Genomic DNA, 23,572 nt, shown 5'->3' with positions numbered 1-23,572 from the left:
CTCATTTTCCATACTAGCCAGATTTTCTGACTGATTGCTGTTTCAGACTAATCTGCCATCGCCTGCTGCATTAGCTACAACAAACATTACATTTACATACCGATTTCATATTTTGTTTTAGTGTAAATAAACTGTAATTATAGTAAATTTGGATGTCTGTTGACATGAGCTTGTATAAATCTGTGTGTTTGCAATGGAAATGTTAATTATTATGTGTCATGATATTTTGTTAAAATTTAGATGTTTGGAGGTAAAAAATGAATAGATATGATGAATAATGGATATTTCTTCCTGAAATTCATGAAACGCCTTTGTTGAGTTGAATCGGAATAGAAGCTTGCAGACTACTGAGTCTGACCCCAAATAAACGGTGACTCTAAAAATATGGTTTTGTTTTCAGCTACAAATTCATTTTGTAATTAATGATGAATAACTTAAAAAAAAATAGTTTGAAGTAGTCACTGGATGCTATTCCCAATAACTGAAATTGGTGAGAATTTTCCAGTGTATATCAGCAGCATTAGGCCTGTAACCACAATATTGACACGAAAAACCCCTGCTAACTGGTCAAAAAGGCACGTATTAAATGGTGACTTTCTTATATTTAGGAGGTAGAAAGCAACTGTATCTCTTTATCCCAGCACAATGTCCCTTCTAGTAATGATTGGCTGGTGTTTCCCCTGTGTCTTTTTCTCTTTAGATTGTGAGCTGGTTTGGGACAGGAACCATTATTTTATTTTGCTATGTAAGCCACTTTGAGAACTTTTTTGTTGAAAAGTGGTGTATAAATCTTCTGAACAATAAAACACTTGAAAATGAACACTAAATCAAGCTATATTTTATAAGTGTATTAGTTTTTTCATAATCACTACCATAAAGTAATAAGGAGCAGAAAAATTCTCTGAGTATCTGTGGAATGTTTGTCATATTGAAGTGAAAATACTGCAGGGGCCAACATCTTGCTGAAGCTGATCTACATTAAGAGGATCACTTCTGTGACCCAAATATTCAAAATCGAATTAAAATTTATTTGTATTAGTTAAAGGCCATGGCAAAATATGACGGGGTCAAAATACGTGTTTACAGAAAAGTTATTGGCTGACATACCACACAAGGGAACATGGGCAGCTAGAGCATCACCTGCACCCCTGTGTGCATGTGAGCACTGCTTATTTATTTAACACATTTCTATACCGCCCTAATCCCAGAGCGGTTTACAGTTTAAACAAACAGCAATTAAAACCTAAAAATAATATAAAATGGATTAAAATGACCATAAATAGAAATTTTGAGCATCATAAAACTTAAAAGCCTGATGAAATAGATGTGTTTTCAGAAGTCGTTGGAAAAGCAATGGAGAGATGCTGACTATATTTGGGAGTGTGTTCCATAGCCTCAGGGCAACCCTAGAGAAGGCCCGGTTTTGGGTCGCCACCATGTGAGCTGGTGGCAACTTAATAGGTGGTGGGGTTCATGAAGAAGAATGAACAGCCAATGTGTAGGGCACTTTGTTATATGTACTCTGTGAACACGATTGCATGATGCAATTCCCATTGGAGATTATGGGGGTCACATTGCACAACTGCATTTATGGAACACACATGATGGAGCGCTACTGTTCTGTAGTACAACCCCATTGACTGCCTTGCATGTGTGCAGGGGTGTGGGTGGATCTCCAGCCGAGGTATGTCGGCCATTATCTTCAGGCCTAATACAAACATGATTAAATTGAACTTGGGATTGTATCCTAAACATTTGTAGCTCAAGCAGAAGAAGTTTTGCTCATGTAATGAAGAGGGGCAATTTTTGCTGATGCCCTGTAAAATCTGCTCCTGAGGCCTAGAGAGCTCTCCAGAGCAGGAAATGGAGATTGGCAAAGGGGAGGAAAATGCATCCTCCCCCTTGTACATCCAGAACTTCTTCCACTTGCATGATGACCATGGAGAATGCAACTCTTTTTGATTAACTGCTTTTCTTCTATTTTTACAAGCCATTAATCATCTTTTACATGATCCCCACCGCAGGTTAAGGTCGTCTGGGGAGGTCCATCTCCAGTTACCACCTGTTTGTTTGGTGGCGACTCAGAGGCGGGCCTTCTCTATAGCTGCTCCTGGGCTGTGGAATGCACTCCCAGCAGAAATTCGTAATCTTAATTCTTTACTGTCCTTCAAGAGAGCCCTTAAAACCCATCTGTTTGGCCTGGCCTTTCAGGGTTTTTAATTAGCTTTAATTGTTTTAATGTTAACCTGGTTTTCAGAGTTTTAATTGTTTTGATAGTTTAATTGTTTTTTAATATGTTTTTAAATTGGTGTTTATATTTGTATTTCTGTTTTAATTGTTTTTAATGATTTCTGTTTTTTAATTGTAAACCGCCCTGAGCCAGCTTGGAAGGGCAGTATAAAAATTGAAAATAAATAAAATAAAAATAAAATAAAATAAAATAAAATAAAAATAAAAGCAAAACCTGCTTCCTTTTAAGTCACCAAACCAAAGTCACTGATTTGAATTGTCTAATAAGGCAGATGTAGCTATAATAAACTATTACACAATTTGTTCCAAATCTCTGAAAGTCACTGTTCTCTTACATAATTTATATAAAGTGCAATATGATATGTATGTGGGAAGTCTTCAAGGATACTTGCTCTACAAATATGTAAATTGCATTCATAACTTTGTTTCTTCAGATGCCCTTCTAAAACCTTGGTGAGTGTAAACTGAAACCCAGTTCTGCAAAAGCTCATCTTAACTGGCAATATGTGTGCAAAAATTTCTTTTTGTGATTCATTTTAAAAATTCAGCCAGGGGAAAATCCTAGAGGCTTAAACTTTGGTCTTGCTGGGTGGAGAATACTTCCAATCTGGGTTTGATAAGAATCTTGGAAGATAAGGAATGTTTAGAACAGATGTCAGGGGGAAAACAGTATAATAGTAGTATAGAATCCATCTTTGCTGCCTATAAAGAGGGCCTGTTCCATAAAGCACACAGATCCTCATACACCTCCAGCTAGCTGTAACTTCTTGAAACAAAAACTAAAGCTGTATAAGAGAGAGAAGCCCTGTGTCATAAGAAAAGTCCACTAGATCAGATGGTTTAGTTCAGTATCCCAGATGCCTCCAAAAAGCCTACAAGCAGGTCATGAAGGCAATATCTTTGTCCTGTTCTTGCACCCAGCATTAACTGATATGTAGGATGATATGTTATTACTCCCTTTAAACATGGAGTTTCCTATAGCCATCATGAAGACCATTGATGTACACTCTTAAAAGTTAGTAGAGGTATAAGGCAGTAGATGGATGGAATCTTGCTCTTAAGAACTTATTTAGTACAATTTTCAGCTTATCATTTCTCATTGGCTCCCATCGCTCCATCGTTAGCAGGGCTGGTCTGCTAATGAGACAGTGATCTGAGACACCAGACTGATGGAGATGGCAGATTACCGCCTCCATTAACCACCATTGCCTCACACCAGCCTTCCCTTCTTACACAGCACCCTTGCAGAGCCTTGCAAGAATCAGATCAGGAGCTCCTTGTTGTGGTCCAGGCCTGATTTGTATACTAAATATGCTCATTAGCTAGCATACAAAATTAGGCCTGTCTCATCAGTGTCACCAAGTGACCAAGTTCTTTTATATAGTGACCATGTAGGATCTGGGCGCAAGGAAGAAAGGAGATCAAACCAATCCTAAATGATTCAATGGGCTTAATTGAGTATAAAAGAATAACAACATCAATCTAGCTGAGCAGAAAGCAGAACATTCTATCAATATTACTAACAGTACTTCAACCCTAGCCAGCACCAATATTCACCCAGTGTTCCTAACTAACATATGTGTGTGTGTTAAATCTTCCTAGAGCCTAATATAATTCAGATATAGACGGGAAAATGGGGGGGTAAGGAAGGTTGAGGACTGGCATGGGTTGGGGATATCAGAAATTCGTAGAGTGGGGGAAAGGAGAAGGAAGGGAAAGGATGGAGGGATACAAGGCTTGTGGAGGCAGCAAATTACCCGGATCAGAGGCTTGAGAATGGTGGATCTTTCAGCTGAAGGAGAGAGGCTGTAGCTGACTTTGGAGCGGTGGTCTGGCTTTTGGTGGTCAAGCAGACAGTTTGCTCAGAGCGAGGCAGAAAGTGAAGGTCCCATGGCTGGGGAAGTCTAGACCTCTCACTGCACAGTGGAAGTCACAGACAGCTCCTGTCCATGGACAGAGTTCCTGCTTGTTGCCCCACGGCTTAGCAGCAAACTCAGGGATTGCTCGTGAGCAGATCTTGCTTGTAGGCACAAGATTGCGTGTAGGCACAAGACTGCCTGTTCTCTGTCCAGTAAGCTATATTCTTTATAGTTGTATTCTCCTTTGATCTCTCATAGAGTCTATTCAAATCTCCTCATCTTTTCCTGGGTCCCCAAAAGGATGCATGCGTTACCTTCTGGATAATGTCTTTTAATTATTCAGGATATTGGCCAGTCCAGAGAGATCTGAATCTCATCTTCTGTTAGCTGCTATCTTGAGGAGGGGACATTGCCCAAGGCAAATCTGCATCTCTGAGCTGCAAATGGGCATCTTCCCTTGTCCCAGATTTGCTAGCCTGATTCCATGAGGTGTAAAGGTGTTAGTAAAGTAAGAATTAAAGTCTATAGGTGTTTTCTTTGTGTGCATTTACCTATGTTGAATTTCTATAGAGAGCAATTGAGTATAGCAGAGCAGTCATTGACAAAGATTAACATAGACTTCTTGCAACAGGAAAGGGGAGATCAGCCCCTGGCCTCTTCCACAGACACTATCTGTTAGTGAGTTACATTTTAGCATTTGGATTGTTCTGGCCTGGCTTTTGTGCTTCCTTGAGTACCCATTTCACAATACAATGCTGGATGGCCTCTTCCTTCACAAAGCAGTTGAGATCTGGGTGTCAGTTCACCCTGAGTCCAGGCATTTTATTGAACTCTTGATATAAAATGAAATCAGACACAGGCCTGAATTCCATATACTTCTGGGCCGGTACCTCTGGGTCTAATATGTTGGGGTGCCCCCAACATCCTAATCTGGTCCTTCTCAGACTTTGGAATGCAGGTTAAGGAAAGTAGGTTGCTTGCTGGCAATCTCCCTGCCCCTTCCTTGCAAGCCGTGAAAGATGGCCAAAGTGATGAGAAGAGGCTGTCAGCAATCAGCTTCCTCTCCTTAACCCGCTCCCCCTTTAAATCCTTTGGGGACAGGGTTGGTGCAGGGGAGGGTGAGGTGGTATTTTGCACCCTGCCTCTGGCACTCACTGCTCCCCCACTATATGCTGAATTATGCTCAAATTAGGTAAAAGACAAAATTTTCATAAATGTATGTGGTCTGATTTGTTTTAGTTGGGGCTAGCTTGTCCTGGAATGCCTCAGCAACTGCAGGGCTTTCAATCACTTGTTTAGATCTGATACAGCTGCTCCTACATGCTTAGAGCTGAAATATAGAGCTGGGCATTGGCATATTGATGGTACCCAACTCCAAAATTCCATATGATTCTTTCTAGTGGTTTTAGATAGATGTTAAGCAGCACTGGTAAAACCAAGCTCTGTGGAAAACCACATATATTAACTACATTCTGACCAAGAAGAATGGAATTGTTCAAACCAGATATAACAATTCTGCTAGCTCTTCCAGCCAGGTTTACCGAATTCTGTTATCCATTCTGTCAAAAACTTGTTGAGAGGTTCAAAATGGTCAAGAAGAAAGAGTTCGCTTTTTCAGTTTCTAGATGTAACTCATCCATAAGAGCACTGAAGTTTCCATCCTTAAAAAAACCATGAACAAATTAATGTGTTTCAAACCAATAAGTGTCCTTATTCCTGTGCCTATTTTAGGGATGTTAAATATCAAGATAACTTACTTAATTACTGCAAACCTCCTTATGATCTAATCTGGTCCTACATTGTTCTGCATATGTGGCATCAAGGAGACTTGGGCTCTGGTTCATATGTTTTGAAAGGGACAGCACCATTCTCACAAGGTGGAGAAATGACCTCTCCTCCACCATGGCAATAACATTTAATGTTAACTGGTGAGTTTCAGCAGTTCATGTGATTCTTCTCCTTTGGAGTACCCAGTTCACATTAAGCATGATTGCCGTGATGGAAGGGAAGAACTTGCTCCCATAAGAACAGCCCTGCTGGATCAGGCCCAAGCCTATCTAGTCCAGCATCCTGTTGCACACAGTGGCCCACCAGATGCCTCTGGGGAGCCCACAGGCATGAGATGAGGGCATGCACTTCTGCTGTTGCTCCCCTGCAACTGGTATTTAGAGGCATCTTGCCACTGAGGTTGGAGGTGGCCCACAGCCTCACCCATCACATGAAGACATCACACCCTCCAAATGAATGACCCAGGACTAAGTTTAATTATTTTAGGGTATTGATGATTTTAATTATGGATGTGCAAACAGGTTCGAAACTGAAACATTTCAAAGTCAAACCCCTTCAATTTGAAGGCTCAGGGTGAGCCGCATCAGCCCTGGTTCAGCTTGACCCTGGACCCCCCCACCAGCCTTCCCTCCTTCAAAAATGGCCCCGTTCGGCCATTCTTCCATTTTGGAGGCCACTGTACCTGCGCAATGGGCCTCTGTGTGGACTGGGCTGAACAGGACCATTTTTGAAGGAGGGAGGCTGGCGGGCGGAGAGGGAACCTCTGCAGACACCCCCCACCTCGGAGAACCCCTGAGTGGGTAAGTTCTAAAATATTTTTAAAATTATTTTCGTTTGCAATCCCCCCTCCTCCAAACAGGCTGGCAGGTGGGTTTCAGTCCAGGGTTGAGGTGAATGAGAACTTTTGTTTGCAAACACACACACCCCGGACCAAACCGAACCGGGTGGGGTTCGAGGGGGTGCCGGACCGAACTGGCCTGATCTGGTTCAGGTCCGGTTTGGACTTGAACCGAACCAGACCAGCCGGTTTTGTGCACACACTTAATTTTAATTATTGCTGCTTTTAATTATTTTATTTTAATCTATGGTTGATATCGTATGTTGTGTTAATGCACTGCTTTTTTCCTTTTTTTATAAGCTGCTCTGAGTGCTCATAGAACTATTTAAATAGTAAAGGGTAATAACAAAGTTTATAAGGACAACAAGCAATTGTTGATAGAAAACATTGTTAATGTTTTCTTTTTCCAAGTTACCAATTGAAGTTGATTTTGTGTCTCCAAATAAATGCCCTGGCTTTTCATAAGTGGATTACCTCTCTATTCCTGTGAAGTTTGTTTAATTGTCTGAGAAGCTGAATATCTGCTGGACTTTGAGCACTTCTTAAAATAAGGATGCATATGAATACATGACTCACAATATTGTCAAAGCTGTTTCACAACAGTGTTTTAGGTTTCTGAAATCTTGTAGAATACTTATTTTTTATCCTTGTTCTCCTGGGCCCTTTGGGATAGGGCACATTGTACATTTAAGTGAATGGGCTTATGGTATGTATCTGGAACTCCAGCTATGCAGCAGAGCAAATTCAAAGACCTCAATCCAAAGATATGGGTATGCAATAGGGGGTATCTTGTAGCCCCCTTGATTATTGGCACTGTCAGCTTAGACAGGGAGAGGGGGAAAGTAGGGGTGTGCAAACTGGTTCGGAACTGAATTGGTTCAATGTCGAATTGGTTTGGTTCACTGACTCAATGTTGTGCTAAGCCCCCTGCCCACCCACCCCCGGGTTGGTCTGGCATTGATCACCATTCCACCATTTCATCTGTCCAGTGCTATGCGCATGACTCCCAACCCAGTGGCAAGAAGTGTGCACAGATGCCTGTATTCTGGATGCAGGGAACTGTGCATGCAGCCTCTTTGCTTACACAGTTTATTTTTCTAAGCAGCCTGCTTCTACATGTGCATTGCTCATGCATTGCACGATTATAGCAATTCTAACTCTTAAAGTGTCAAAATTCTTAGAACCACAATAAAAACATTATTGAATTTTTAGGAAGTAAGATTGCAGATTGGCACTGGAGAAATCTTAATGGAAGACAAGTTAGGTTTCATGCAAAGTACTTACAATTGTATCATTGTGCCTACATGCACAGGTATCAGCACTGTCAGTTGTTAGGATCCAGACTAAGTTGATCATGACTAGCATGTTTTATTCATTCCAATTGTGCTTAGTCATGACTAACTGAAGTCCTATTAATTTCAATGGGATTTGGTCTGGACCCTGCCCTATACATTGGTTTTTCTTCTCTGCCCTTGGGAAACTAGGTATCATGAGAAAAATAAATATTGTACTATAAAATTTTGCTCTAAATGCCTGAACCAAGTACTTATTGCAAGTGAGTCAAGAGATGGGTGTTACTTTTGACACTCTCTGAAAAGATTTTAATGGGTAGTTTTATTATATGAGCCAGATCACTGATACCTACCATGCCTTCATTAAGCAATGTACTTCCTCTAATGCCGAGTTCTCACTCAGACAAATTACAGTATACTCTAATTTTATCAACTCCTCCAACCAGGAGGATAATATGAATTAATTTAATGTAAATAATATGTAATATGTATTTTTTTAAACTAAATTAAGGAGGTACATATTTATTTAATTAAATAAAGGATGACCAATTATTGCTTTGCTTCACATTAGCAAAAACACTGCTGAAGTCAAAAGGTTTATCATGGTGAACACCAAATGCATATTGTTGACTGAACCATTGTGTACCGTATTTATTTAATTTTTATGGCATTGTTGCCAAAACAAAGAAAAACAATATACAAATATTGGACATGAGTGTAAATACTGCTTCTGACACTAAATCTAGTTTAAATGCACCAGAAGTGTAAGTAGTAAGCACGAGCTCTGAAGGGGCCTGTGTGCAAGACTTGAGCTGTGACCCTTCCCTCCCCACCACCTTCTTTTGAAGCACCATAGCTGCAACTGAATTTTTTGTAGGGACTTTTCAAGACTCCACTTCTGCCACTGGTCCCACCATTTTCCGTTGCTATCTTCACTGTCCACCAGCCAGCCCATTTGCTTGCCAGCTAGCCACTCTGTGGTCCCTGCTAACCACTGGAGTGGACCACCAGCTTTTCCTTTTTCCAGCAAGCCAACATGATATGACATCATAACCTGATGCTGGACGGTGATATCATTTTATTGTGCCAACTGTTTGGCATGGGGCAAAGCAGGTGGGCTTCACTGGCAATTAGCAGGGGTCACAGAGTGGCAAGCTGGCAGGTGGTGGAGGTGGCAGCGCATGGCGAGTACTGTGGTGGTGCTCCTTGGTGGCCCCAGCAGCTTCAATGGTCTGTGTTCACTGAACACTGCTGCTCAATGGAAATGCATATTAAAGTTTCTTTAAATTAACTGCCCAGAGATGGAACTTTGGGGCGGTCTACAAATTTGATTGATAAATAAAACTAAGTTTTTCTGTTTTGTTGAAGAAAAATATCCTTATGAGCACAACAGTAGTGAAGAGATATTTGTCAGTAGTCATTCAATGTTTATTGACTGTAATATTGGAGCAAAACTGGATCAGTGCCCATTTGAAATGAAAATAGTGTATTAATAGTGTTATATAATATGGTTGCTGTCATCCCACATCTTATATTAAGCAGAAAAATTGGGTCACACATTTACAAGGTATTTGCAAACCCCAAGGACTCCCCCAGTATGCAGAAAAATGTTAATTTAATTTTGAATGGTAATTTGTATATTATGTTTTTTAAAAGAATTTTTTTTAAAAAGGAGACCCTAAACCTATGGGGAACCACAGTATGGTGAATATATTTGAAAGTTTGGAGGCAGGGATGCACCTAGGTAATTTGGGTGCCTGGACTGCACCTGTCATGAGGCCCCCATGAAACCTGACTACATGAAACCTACTACTCCTGCAGCAACCCCATGCCTGCCCCAGCATGCTGAACCTCCATTTTTCTTCTTCTTCAAAATTTCAGCCACCATGTGCGGCATTCGGTCGTGTGTGTGTGAGAGAGAGCCAAGCAGGCCTCCCCCTCACCCGGCGGCACCATTCCGCCCAGCTGCTTTTGATAACTGTGAGGCACCAGCGCACCTGTGCAGTTGAAAGAGACCATCACAAGCCTGTGATGTCATGGGCTTGCAACGATCTATTTCAACTGCGCAGGCATGCTGGAGCGTCTCACAGTTATCAAGAGCCACTGGGCCGAATGGACAGGCCAAGAGGTTGCTCTGGCCATCGTCACCGTGGGTGGGGAGGCCTGCTTGGCTCAAACCCTGGCCGCCACCCCTCGCCTCGTCAAGTTTCACACATGGTGGCTGAAATTTGAAAAAACAGAGGTTTGGTGTGATGGGGCTGTGGCAGGGCAAGTGTGGGGTGGCTTCAAGAGGCCCCCCTCGCCATTTGGAACCCATCTGTACTTTGAAGGCCATGGATCGGGGGTCCAAATTCCTGGGGTAAGAACGCCTCTATTTGGAGGAAAAGAAAAGAGTAAATAGCAGGTGGTGGGAAAGAATGGCCTGCTTGAGGCCCTATCAACTTATTAGATTACAGCTGCCTCACAGCACACATCTCCCTGACCAAAATCTCCCTCTGTCCAGAATGCTATAGGGTTTTGGGGTGTTCTTTCTGAGGGGTGGAATTTTAGGCCTATAAGAAAAGTTCTTCACCCAATACTTATTAATTGCCCCCTTGCACTGTTTCAGCTGCAAAGGGGACAGAGACCCTAACAGATTAAATTATCTTGAAGAGGTGTAGAGAACAAGATTGGGATATATGCACCTGAAAATCAGGCAAACTTGATATTTCCTTCTCCCATATAGTATAGGGAGGGGCAGGATGCTTGTACAAAAGGCTTTTCCTGCCTCCTCTCCCAGCTAGAATCTCCTTCTGCCCACTGAAGAACTGCTGCTGTGGGCTGGGATCTTCTGGAAGGGTGCAGAATGTGATGAGTGGTAGGCCACTACAACTGGGGACAGAATTGGCAGGCACTGGAAAATTGGCAGGCCCCTTTGGTGAGAGAGGTGTCTTCTGCTCAAGAGGCTCTCTGGATCCTTCCTGGCTGAAAGGAAAAAGGCAGAAACCCCCAAATGTTGGAAAAGGTATTTATTATGAGATACCCCTATTAAAATTGTGTACACCTAGCCGTTTATCAGGCTATCTTGTAATCATTCTAATACTTTAGGGGTAGGGCTGGTCTTGCGATAGCAAGCATGTCCCCTTTGCTAAGCAGGGGTTTGCATTTGGATGGGTGACCACATACAAGTATTGTCTGCTGTAAGATATGGATGGGACCATAGCTCAGAGGTAGAGCATCTGCTTTGCATGCAGAAATGCCTAGGTTCAGGCCCTGGCATCTCCAGGTATGGCTGAGGAAGACTCCTGCTAGAAAACCTGGAGAAACGTGGCCAGTCCCTGTAGACAATACTGAACTTGATGGACCAGTAGTCTGACTCTGGTATAAGCAGCTTCCTATGTTCCTAAATATTTTTTCATCACTTAAGGGGTTTCCTCTCTTTCTTTCTTTTGATCTGAATTAATGCATTTCTTCTCTTCTGCTTTGTTTGTTGCTCTTTGGATCCTGCTCATTGCCTTCAAAGCACTTATTATTTCTTGAGGTTTACTGATAAATGACAGACTTCTTTGCTATACCCCATCCTAAAACTTTGCATTAGTTATCAACATTTACCCAGTTAACCAAAGAGACACATGCGGATCCTACATGTATGTGCATGCACATAGATATTTCGGTTTCGACTACTACAGTAAGACTCTGCATCACATTAGACACAATCAGTAGAAAGGTGACTTATAAAGATTAGAAATAAAACAAATGATGGTATTAGAAATAAAACATACTAGCTGGGCTGGGTGCAGAACATCTGTGCTTCTGCCGGCCCACCCAGCCCACTTCTCCCTTCCCCACCTCCCAGCCATGGTTTCTGGCCGGCTATCAAGCCACCCTGCTCCCTCCTCCTGCCCGCTGCCACCTCATGCTGGCAGCTGGGCTGGCCCGCCACCGCCTCCTCATCTCTGTTTTCTCCCTGGCCCTGTCGCTAGTCCGGCAGCTGCTCGCAAACTCTTGTGAGAGCTGCCACACATGGGATTAGCGACGGGTATGACTAGGAGAAATAAATATATAGATATTTGCCTGAGATAACATTTTTGGTATATGTTAATTGGTTTATCTTAACTTTGATTTTCAGGTTCTAGTTTTAAAGCCTGAATGAATATACACATGTTAGCTGAATGTTGTGATGATAGTTGTTGGCAAGGTGTCGTCAAAATTTTGCAGAGTTAAAATGTGGCCTTAGATGCTTCAACCACCTTAGGGGAGAAGGAGTTAACAGGTTAGCCCCCTTGGTCATTCACTGAATGCTTCTTTGCCTTTAGAAGCAAAAAAGAAAGTGATGATAACACTGTGCCTGGACTTGTCTCTGCAGAGTTTAGGGTACTCCTGGGGTTTTTGCAGCTAAATGTAAAGCATGCTAGAACATGCTCACCCCTGATTTTCTTGTTTTTCTTTCAACCCTTTCAGTGCCCTGCAGGAATCATTAAATCAAAACTTCATGCTGATTGTCACCCATCGAGAAGTCCAGCGGGAGTACAACCTCAACTTCTCAGGAAGCAGTACCATTCAGGAGGTGAGTTCTGTCTCACAGCTGAAGAATAAATGTAGCTCATTATAACTAATGTCAGCTTTGTTAAAGAGGGCTTATGTATTCAGGCTGCAGACTTCCTTTCGTGTTTCATTATTAAGTTTTTAGCTTTTAATTAACTGGATGATGAAAGATTACTGTAGGTACATCAGATAGTGTGACCTACATATAAAATTTGCATTAATTCCCCCCCAAAGCAGTAGTGCATTTGGTGGTATGTTACATTTTAGTAGCAAAGTGCACCGTGATAGATGAGCTAGTGTTATCTAGTTAGGTTTGTTTTTAATTTCTTCTTTGATCCTCTGCCATTGTTGTGTCTTCCTACATCTTGACTTGCTCTTGTACATATTCTTGTGTCAAACACACTGCTATCATGTTGCCTTGACTATAGACGTAATGGTACATAAGTAGTTTCTCTTTAGAAACGCTGTCATTGTTATTCTGTAGTACAGCCTGCAAGGGGTGATGTTGCAAAGAAGAGTCCCTTGTGGATCCATCTCTGAGAGACGGATGTACTTCCTAAAATAATCATAGCCCTCTGACTTAGTTGAAATCTGTGTGCATTCCTTGTATACCAAAGATTAAATAATCTCCTCCTCCTGTTTTGTTTTGTTTAGGTAAGGTAAAGTGTGCCGTCAAGTCGATTTCGACTCCTGGTGCCCTGTGGTTTTCTTTGGTAGAATACAGGAGGGGTTTACCGTTGCCACCTCCTGTGCAGTATGAGCTGATGCCTTTCAGCATCTTCCTATATCTCTGCTGCCTGATATAGTAGCAGCGGGGATTTGAACTGGCAACCTTCTGCTTGTTAGTCAAGCATTTCCCCGCTGAGCCACTTTAGCTAATCGCTATCTATTGTAACATACTAGCATATTCAATCTAAAAGCAAATGCATCTCTTTAGTCTTTTCTTGGGATCTTAAATTTAAACACAATGGACCACATGTTGCACTGGACTAACAAGTGGTGGTGATCCACTTGCACTGCTGCAGATTGACAATGGATCCACCAGTGCTACTGCGGGCTTCCGGTGAGTGTTGGGCATTTGTGCATGAGAGCAAATACTTCAAATAGCCCATGACATATTTTTGATTGAACGCTTCCGGAATGTGGGCAGGCTATTTGAAAAGTTTGCCTTCTTGCACAACTGGCCAATGCTGTTGGCATTAGACAATGCAATATGTGGGCCGGTGGCAGGCATCCAGAGAAGCCTGTGCATGTGCAAATCGTTCTGCGCTTTGACGACCGATTTGAGTCCATTTTGCCATTACTGGTGAAATGCATCAAATCTTGTATTCTTTTCACCACCAGGGCCCATAACACTATATAAGCAAACCTATGCCATTTCAGAATGACTTTTCTTTCTTCTTTCTAAGTAAGAGCAACTTAACTTGAAGAATGCTGGCCCTTTTATTTTGCTTGTGAATCAGTGTCTTGTCAGTACAGGTTTGTTTGTAGTTTACTTAGCATTATTCAATGTTTTTAGCTAGCAAGTTACAAATTGATAATCCAGTTGCTTTATTTTGGGGGGCCTTGAAGGGCCCTGAGGCATCCCGTATAAAACAGAATTCTTGCATCTTATCCTACTGCTTCTAATAGACCATAGCAACGTGTGATGGGATTACAAATGGAGAATTGCTTTACAAAGAAACTTCATTTAGGATTCCAGTGAAAAATGAAACCCAAAGACATTAATAATTACAACAAATCCATTGTCCTGACCTTCTCTGCCAAGACATGAAAAGCTGGGGGCCATTCCTAAACAGAAATGAAATTTCTTAGCACTTCCAAGGGATGAAAAATTGAGAGGGTTGGTGGGAGAAAATGCAGCTTTGTGATATATTTGTATCAGCTATTTGCAAATAGCCCATGCATTTCAGCAGAAGTGTGTGCTGAGTAAGAAGTTTAAGCTTGGAGTTCTGGATTTAACTTGATCTTGACTTGACTTGTGGTTGACAGTCACTAACGGGCATTTGCATTAACTTCATTGAATAAGGTAGTAGCCATATAGGTGTTGTATGGGTTTGCCCTTAAGAAGGTAAGTGGAGATTGAACTCTAATGGCTGCAGTCCAGCAAATTGCACCATTTGTTGCTCAAAATGGATATTATTTCCCCTGCCCCTTTTTCAAATGACATCCCTCTAGTGCTTCATGGCGAGATGCTTTTGATAGTGGGGTGATTTCAAAAGCAGCGTTTGTTGAGTGAGGGCAGTCTGCTTTCCAGACAAAACGAAATTGAACATCTTCTTGGGCACATGCAAATCTTTGAGCTCTAGATTGCTCTCTAAACTATAGGCTCAGTTTTGTGTTCCATTTCAAACCTTTGAATGAATGTTTTGAGCAAGAGTGATTAAGCTTAATTTTCTTCTATGAAAGGGAATGTCAATCATACAGTTTTAGCTGAAGTTATTGGTAAGTTTGTCTTTGTGTTCTCATTCAAATATTTTTGTCAAATGAGTAGTTTATACTACTTAGCTTATATACACTTGGCTGTATTTTAGGGGTAACTGAACTTCTTATGCCAGTTGCAGTCATCAACCACCAGAGGGCAGGAAGGACTATTCAATTATTCTCTAGAAATGCCATCCAGTGTTTTCAAATTAGCTTCCCTTATATTAACAAAAAGGAGTATAATGGCTGAGTTATTGTTTGATTTACAGATAATTGGCATATTGCGTGAAGGAGACTTAATTTCACCCTTTAAAATTAAACAGGGAGATTTAAAAAGACATAAAATATTCATTAATGTTCAGTGATTATAAAGCAGTGGCATATATTTATTTTACCTTTATTACTGTTTCGATGGGAAAATACTGCAAATATTTCCGAAATCGAGTTGGCCATACTGACAAGTTGAAATATTTAAGCAGTGTTAATGCAATCTACTCACACCTGATATCCTATGCAGAAAGATTCAAAATGTCTACATCAATTATTAAAGGAAATACTTAAAATTCTGGAAATGTTTCATGGCTTGCCACAGCTATTGGATGCAACTGTCTCTCCAGACCCAGGTGCTTGGATTCTTTAAGTGTATTTTCATGCTGCAATGACTTGCAAGCAATAATCTCTCCCCACTCCCCCTTCCTTTTCCCTTGTAAAATGGTGGCATGAATGAATGTGTATATGTGTGTGTGTGTGTGTGTGTGTGTGTGTGTGTGTGTGTGTGTGTGTGGTGTATATATAAATATATAGCAATAGCAATAGCAATTACATTTATATACCGCTCTATAGCCAGAGCTCTCTAAGCGGTTTACAATGATTTTACAATGGAAAACCCTGTTAGGTTAGCTGGCATGAATACTCCCCTCTTAAGTTTTTTGTTTTCCTTTTGGAATGTACATTGAAAAGCTGCTGGAGAGGTGGATTTAAAAACGTATCCTAATGTTCTAGATGAGAGTGAAAGGGTGAATAATAACCTAGAAAATGCTTGCATGGGATTCTGCTTGCAGTTTGGTGCTATAATACAATTGCAGAAGTATCTGTTTTTGGAAAAGGGTGTGATATGAGAGAGCCCTGTGGCAATATTCTGCTCCTGCAGACTGCATAGCTTGCGCTGGCCCTAATTTCAGGTATGGGTATTCACTGAAGGTCCTTTGACTGTGGAGCCCTCCCAATAGACACAGTCTTATAATGGAGATGAGCTGAAACCATACAGTTCTCTTATGTAATTCTCTGTCTTGTAGTCCATACTGGCTTATAATGGAGAGGGGCTGAAAGAACATAGTTCTTTTATCTAGAACCCTTAATTTTCAGAATGACTACATTTGATATGGTGCATTAAGGTTGTTTATAACTTCCCTTCTATTGGTACAATAAGATGTATTTAGCAATTTATAATGCTAGAATGAAGCATCAGTTAATGCAGTATCTCAAGGCTTTTGGTGGACTTTGCTAAAACTGAATATGAAGAGGATGAAGGAGTTATTATTTTGGGGACTTAATTATTTCATGTTAGCCTCTACTGCTAATTAGCCTGTGTCACAGGTTTCAAATGTCTGTTGGTTCTTGTGAAACTGCCAATAAATGAGTCTTGACCAGACTGTTTTTGATACACTATCTTGATCTTGTTAAACTTCAGTTTAGGTGTCACAATTTTTCAATAAGAGAATACTGTGTATTAGTATAACATATGAATTAAAATGTTTATGAAATATAAACACAGAAGGGAGTGTTTAATTGGGTCATTTGTGTTAAACTATGTCAGATTTATCCATAATTTCAATGATGCTTTTTACAGCTTGGTTCCAGGACTTGCTGCATGACAAATGAATAATAAGGTTTGCACACATAAATTGCTGTACTAATACAACATAAAAAGCTGCCTGCTATAGCTCTTGTTATTCAAATAGGCTTATCCTGTAATAGATGCAGTTGAATCCTGTGTGAAAGAAATGGTAGGCCAGAGTGTGAGCTCCACGTTTGGAGTTCCCAGTATTTTGTCGGTTTTCTTTCTTAAAAAGCACCCATACAAGGGGGATGAATAAGATGCCTGTCTGTCCCCAAAGGACTTGCAATCAAAAAAGAAACACAATTCAGACATCAGTAACAACCACTGGACATATTCTGTGCTGGGGTTGGATAGGGACAGTTGCTCTCCCCCTGCTAGAGAGCCACCACTTTAAAAGGGAACTCTTTGTCTAGTTAGCAAGGGTTGATCCTTTGCCCTCATGCACTTTTCCCCAAAGCTGCCATTAGCAGGCGAAAACTTAGGAGCCCAAATTGTGCCCATAAGTTTCCTCCTCTGTGGTTAATAAGAGCTTCAGGTGGCAATTTGGGCCAAGACTGTGGCACAGGGAGGAAACCTGCTTCCTGTGGTTGCTTTTTGAGAAGGGGAGGGGGGCGGGAGGATATAGCTGGGGAAATCAAAGCTGCTTCCTTTAGAATAAGGAAATAGTGGTCAAGGACAGCTCTGTCACTTTCTTTTTGTGCAAATCAGAGGGTATCCCTTTACATTACAGCTGGATGTATGGCTTGGCTATTGCTACATGCAGAAAAGAGAATTGGACTCAAATATGCCATAAACAGTACAGATGGATATTCCGGTGCTAGGATGCTGTACTTTGAGTAGACCTGAATTTGAATGTGTGGAAGCTACTGAGAAGAACACGTTTTTACTAGTTTATAACATATAATAAGTTCGTTCACACGACCCAAATCCCTGGTGGCTGGGGGGAAGGCAGGAGAATACCTGACTTCCCAGATACAACCTCGGTTGCGCACACGATTGCCGCTGCAGCGAGTGGTGTGGCATTCTGGAGGCTAGGGAAATGCGACTCAGCCTCCAGAAATCCCACAATGGAGCGCAGTGCATTGGGGGATTTCCCTGCAATCTGGGTGCTCTAGGCACCCAGCTCTGTGGCTGCTGGCAGCCTGAGCAGACACACAACTGGGATCCCAGGTAGAAGGGCGTGCTTGCACTCTTCAACTGGGTAATAGCCCAGGGGAAAACCTCAGCCTGCCCGGTGGGGCATGCCAGGGTCTGGCTCAATCTTGGAGCTCCACACGAGCAGCCTTACCCAAGTAGGGCTGTGCCATGTATAATGTATACATCATAAAGTTGCCAAGTTCAACATAGTTTGTATTCTGATAGTGATCTCTCTCTCTCTCGTATTTAAAACTACCTACGCACATACTAGAATTGTAATGGGGGTTTTCTGAATTATTTATTTCATCTGAATATATCACGTCCATTTCTGGAGTTAAAATTTCTGGAGGGATCCAGACTTCAAACAGCCATTTTTAAAAGCGTGTCTTAAAATAAGCACTCTGATTCATGTCTAATTTCAGCACCTTTGGGTTCTTTGGCCCTCTAATGGCTGGGGGAAATCAAGTTACAACATTTTAATGAAAAAAATACTTGAGCTAGCAAAATGTTGCTCATTTGTATCAAAATCTCATTTATTTAAGTAGATATAAAAAGCAGGCCAGATTACAGGCAACTGAGGCAAACAGTGGTTAAAATGCACCAGCGAGAGGCCTTTCTTCCTGTCTGGAGTTAGACAGGAGGCTCAGTAGATCTGAGGTCTTAAGCTGCAGTTCACAAAACAGAAGCTTGCATCATGGTGAATTTTGCACACTCCTGGGAGCCATACAGCATGGTCTCTGCTAACAAAACAAATATGAAAGTAACATTCTGGAAACCTCAAGAATGAGGCAACCTCAAGAGTCCCTCCAATGACCAACTACCACCCCACTCCCCACAAAAAACGGGCCGTTTCCTTTATAGGGAGAAGTTTGCAAATTTAGCATCTAGCAAGAAGAAGGCACAGCCAGGTAGTAATCACAATCTTCCCCTTGGAGATAGGCAAACGTCTTAGGATTCAATTGCTCAAACATTTTTTCGAAAAGCTAAATGTCTCCCTCTGATAGTAGCTGATTCCTGAGATAATAGGAGCACCTATTTGCATGAGGTTTGGGTACAGGAATACTTTGAGGCTTTTCTGCCATCAGGAAACACAGGGAGATCACATGATTCACAAGGTGAGTGTGAATAATGTTAGTGCAGAACAGGTTAGTGCAAGACAAGAAATCTATGGAAGGCCAGGCCAAATGGCTTTTACAACTGAGGGAAGTTCTGATGTGAAATTCAAATGGGTTTGGGGGCTGAACAAAGGCCCATTTCATGACACAGCTCTACCTCTCACTCCAGTCATCCAATTGTAGGGAGGCAGTGAAAGCCCTGAACCAGTGCCCTAGATGAGGGCAAAAAAACCTGAAGCTGAATCCAGGCAAGCGAGAGGTGCTCTGGGTCAGAAATTCTGATGAGCTTGATGTAGGAATTCTAGATGGGGTTGCAGTCCCCTTAAAATACCAAGTACACAGCTTGAGGATGCTTGTGGGTCTGACTTAGTCCCTAGATATTCAGGAGATTGTCATGGCCGGGAATATCTTTCACCAGATCCACCTCTATCTGGAGAAATTGGATCTGGCCACAATTATCTTTGCACTGGTTACATCTAGACTAGACTGCTGCAATATGCTGTACTTTGGTTGCCTTTTGAAGATGGTTCAGAAACTTCAGTTGGTTCAAAACATCTCTGCTTGATTATTAATGGGGGCAAATCAGTGGGGGCATATATTACCCATCTTGTTCCAATTGCATTGGCTTCCAATTTTGCTTCCAGCCCGAATTCAAATACCTGGTTCTGGATTTTAAACCTCTTAAGGCTGGAATCAAGTTACCTTAAGGACTACCTTTTCCTGTTTCAACTTGCCTGGCCTTTGAGATCCACCTCTGTCCTACTCTCTTGATCACCATTGGCTGAGGTCTGTTTGATGGGTACCAGGGACAGGGCCTTTTCATTGGTGAACCCACAACTCTGAAACTTTTCCCAGTTTCATTGGTGGCTCCACTTGCTCCCCCTTCAAGTGATTTTCTCATTGGTATACTGCTGTTTTTTAGTCCTGTTACTAGATGGTTGTTTTATTGTTCGCTGGATTATCATTTCTTTGTTTTTATTATATTCTTTACTGTGATATTGTTTCATTTCCATTTGTAAGGTGCTTTGAGTTTCTATGAAAAGATGGGCATATGTCTATTAAATAAACAATGCCTTGCCTTCACATCAGGTCATCCAGGTCCACTGCAGGAGTTGGTGGCACAAAGCACATTTTAAAAAATGTCGTAGAAAAGCATGACTCATGTTATCAAATTGGCCCTACTGGCCTTCAGGATAGTGGGGTGGATTTTTTATTTACATGGCAAAATACCTGCATCAACAACAACGACTCGGTGGCACTACTTTACTTTACTTTAGTGAGGATATCAGCGAATTCATTCCTTGGGTGAAGAAGCACCTGGTTATGACATGAAGCTCCATTGTAGAATGATTGAACAGGTTGAACTGAAGCACTGATGAATAAACCTTTTCCCAATGGGTGTTTTCTAGTTAAATAATCAATTTAACAGTCTGATAATGAATCTGTTTATGAGACCAGAGAATAACCTAGTAGAAAAGTTCAAATTCCAGGGACCATCAGCTGTAGCAGTGGAGACTTTTGTGCACATTTCCATGCGTACTTCTGTTTCCTTAATTCAGATAAGTTGAGGATCAGCAGAAACAGGTAATCTTGATATGCACATCTGGCCATGACAGCTGAAACCTACAGATAATCTGAGGCTTTTCAGGAAATATTCCTCCAGTCTACAAAGCAGTAGAGAGTTCTCAGTACTGCATCTGCAATCCAACTTCTATACAATCGGTGGCAGGGGTGTAGCTATAATTGAGCAGATGGGTTCAAAGAACCCGGGCCCCAACTCCTGCGGGGCCCCCAGCTCCACCCTTTCCTATTTTCTTCATTACCTCCTTCACTCTGAGGGGCTTCCAGTGGAAGGGGTGAACAGGAGCCCCCTTTCCCCTAGCTCCTCCCTGATTGATGGGAAAAACCTGAATAGTTGTAACTAAAATGTTGGTGAGCGCAGAAGTGCTGTGCTCATTACCCTTTTCAGCTAGTAAATACAAATCCATGCACAAGGTATATGAAATGACCTGGAAGGCTTATCCAACACTGAATAGGTTCAGAGTTAGAACTCTGGTGATGGGAAACATTCAAGGGGATCTTGGAGTCTCCAAAAGTAGTTCGGCACAGTATGAAGCATTCGATCAAGGTGCTTCTATTTCTTCTAATCACAGTGTTAATGAGGATGATTATGAAGTAGGGCATTGCCTTCTAATTCTGAGCTTAGCATTTTTCACAGGGTGGAATGCTCATTGGTTCAAATACCACAATACACCATTCTGAGGGAGAGTTACAGGGTTTCTCATGACTATAGGTAACAGGTTTACCTGTTACTTTACATTTCTGAGGAACATGTGGCTCGGTGTGTTAAGCATGGTGCTCTTGTTTGGAATTGGCTGCTGGGTTGTGATTTCAGATGCTTCTTATGCTGAAGAGGCTACTATAGTCTTTGACGGGGTGGATAAGAGGAGGCCATATAATGCCCCGTCTTTCATTGATACAATACGATACAGCTGAAATTGTGTAGTTTGGAGGCTTTTCCACAGCAGCTCAGTAGTAGAGCATATAACTTGCTTGCAGAAGGCCCTAGATTCAGTTCCTGCATATGCAGCTAAAAGGGTTCCAGATAGCAGTGCTGGGAAAGGCCCTTGCCTGAGACCCTGCAGCTAGTTAAGATTGGTCAAATAGACAGGTCTAGATGGGTCACTGATCTGACTCATAAGACAACTCTACATGTTCACGGGGATACTGTGAACCTTTGTGCTTTAAGGGAATTAATTTTCATAGGTTTCAAGAACTATTTCTCTTTTTCTTCTCTCAATGCTAATTGATCAAACAGAAAGAGTAGACAACCTAGATGGTGGGAAGTCACACAAATGAATCTTCTTTATACTGAGTTGGTCCATCTAGCTCAGTATTGTCCTGACTGAAACACTGGCAGCAGCTCTCCAGGGTTTCAGTCAGGAGTCTTTATTTTTATTTTTATTTTTTTACCATCCCTTCCTGAAGATGCCAGGGATTGAACCTGGGGCCTTTTGCATGCAGAGCAAGTACTCTGTCACTGTTGTTATTTTCTTGAGTTTTTATTTCAATAGAAAGACATATGAAAGTCAGAGGCCTTGTTCATGCCGTTCAAGGATTTGTTTCTGGTCAAGAAAACTTCAAGGATAACACAGTCTAGAGTAAAGTGCTGAAGAATTTTGTTGTTGAGCCACAACTTTAACTTGAGCCACGCAGTTTTCTTATTTGGGAGGTTGAATGACCAGCCCGCATGAATGACTGGTGAATTATTAGCCTGCTGGTTTGAAGATACAGTGGGAGGGAGATCCCAGTTTAGTATTGGGGCAAAACACTTAACAATTCAGACATGGAAAGATGCTGCTGTTAATTTGGAAATACTGTCTGAGATAATTTGTTTTTGGAAATGAATGCTGAGGCAGACAATTCATATTCAAGAGAGGGAGTGCAGCGTATGAGACTGTTTATTGGGGGTTGAGGTGCAATGAGCAAAGAAGACTGTGCATTTTGGGTGCAGGATATGCTGGTCCTTTGGGGAGTATATGGGAGGATGCAGTATTATTTAATGTATGCTTACACCACTGTCCAGTATAAGAGGGAGAGAAAAAATAATTGGCAGTGCTATATTCTGACACCATTAGAATATACCTTCCCCCGTAAGAATTGGTGCCCTAGGCAACTGCCTAGGTCTGCTTAGTGGATGGGTTGGCCCTGGATCTGGCCATGAGGAGGGTACCAGTGTGACATTTTGAGACCTTTGTTAATATCTTCAAATCCCTAATGGGTCCCAGTGTTCCATAAGCGACAATATCAAAGGTAGAAACTATGGATTGGATCCAGAGAAGCACAAGTGGAGTCCTACTTTTAAACTGCTAACTGGGCCATCCCTGCTAACTGAGCAGAGAGACACCTTTTAAAGTGATGATTCTCTTGTGTTTAGTAGGGGAAGAACAATTGGCCCTATCCCACCCCAGCACAGCACCCCTGTGGCTGTTGCTGATATATGCCTTTTGTTCCTTTTTAGATTGTGAGCCCTTTGGGGGCAGGGGACCATCTTATTTATGGATTTATTTATTTTTTATGTAAACCACTTTGATAACTTTGGTGTCGGAGTGGTATATAAATATTCGCAGTAGTAGTACTCATGCATTGGGGCTTTCCCGCTCCCTCCTACCTAAAAATCTGCTCTTGAGCATTGGGAAACCTTCTGGAACATCATAGGATATGACACTGGAAAAGCAGTGGTGGGATTGGGGAAGTAATGGAAATGGGGAGATATGTTGCATAAGTAGCAGGGCCTTTCTTCTTACATAAGGCACGTTTGGATCCAGCCCAATAAATACATTGGTTGGGGTGCAGAAAGCAGATGAGTCTATGCAAAACACTTGCCATGTGCACTGGAGAATTCTGCAAATTTTCCTTTCTAGTGGCAGCCTCTCTCATCTAATGCAATATTGCTCTAGGCCAGGGGTCTAGACTGGCCTACAATTCCCATCATCCCCAATTAC

The 23,572-nt window shown here is 41.8% G+C and overlaps 1 protein-coding gene across 3 annotated transcripts in view; it reads left to right on the top strand.

Moving 5' to 3' along the window:
- The window catches only part of FAF1 (Fas associated factor 1), a 344,159-nt gene that overhangs the window by 108,341 nt on the left and 212,246 nt on the right, over positions 1-23,572 (top strand). For all 3 annotated transcript variants that reach the window (XM_053244221.1, XM_053244220.1, XM_053244222.1), the window contains one exon: positions 12,468-12,573. In XM_053244221.1, the coding sequence (XP_053100196.1) occupies positions 12,468-12,573 (106 nt within the window). The remainder of the gene's footprint in view (positions 1-12,467; positions 12,574-23,572) is intronic.

The sequence above is a fragment of the Hemicordylus capensis genome, chromosome 4 (genome assembly GCF_027244095.1).
Source record: "Hemicordylus capensis ecotype Gifberg chromosome 4, rHemCap1.1.pri, whole genome shotgun sequence".
Taxonomy (NCBI): domain Eukaryota; kingdom Metazoa; phylum Chordata; class Lepidosauria; order Squamata; family Cordylidae; genus Hemicordylus; species Hemicordylus capensis.
Note: the sequence above shows the minus strand (reverse complement) of the source record. Positions and strands in the feature narration are given on the sequence as shown.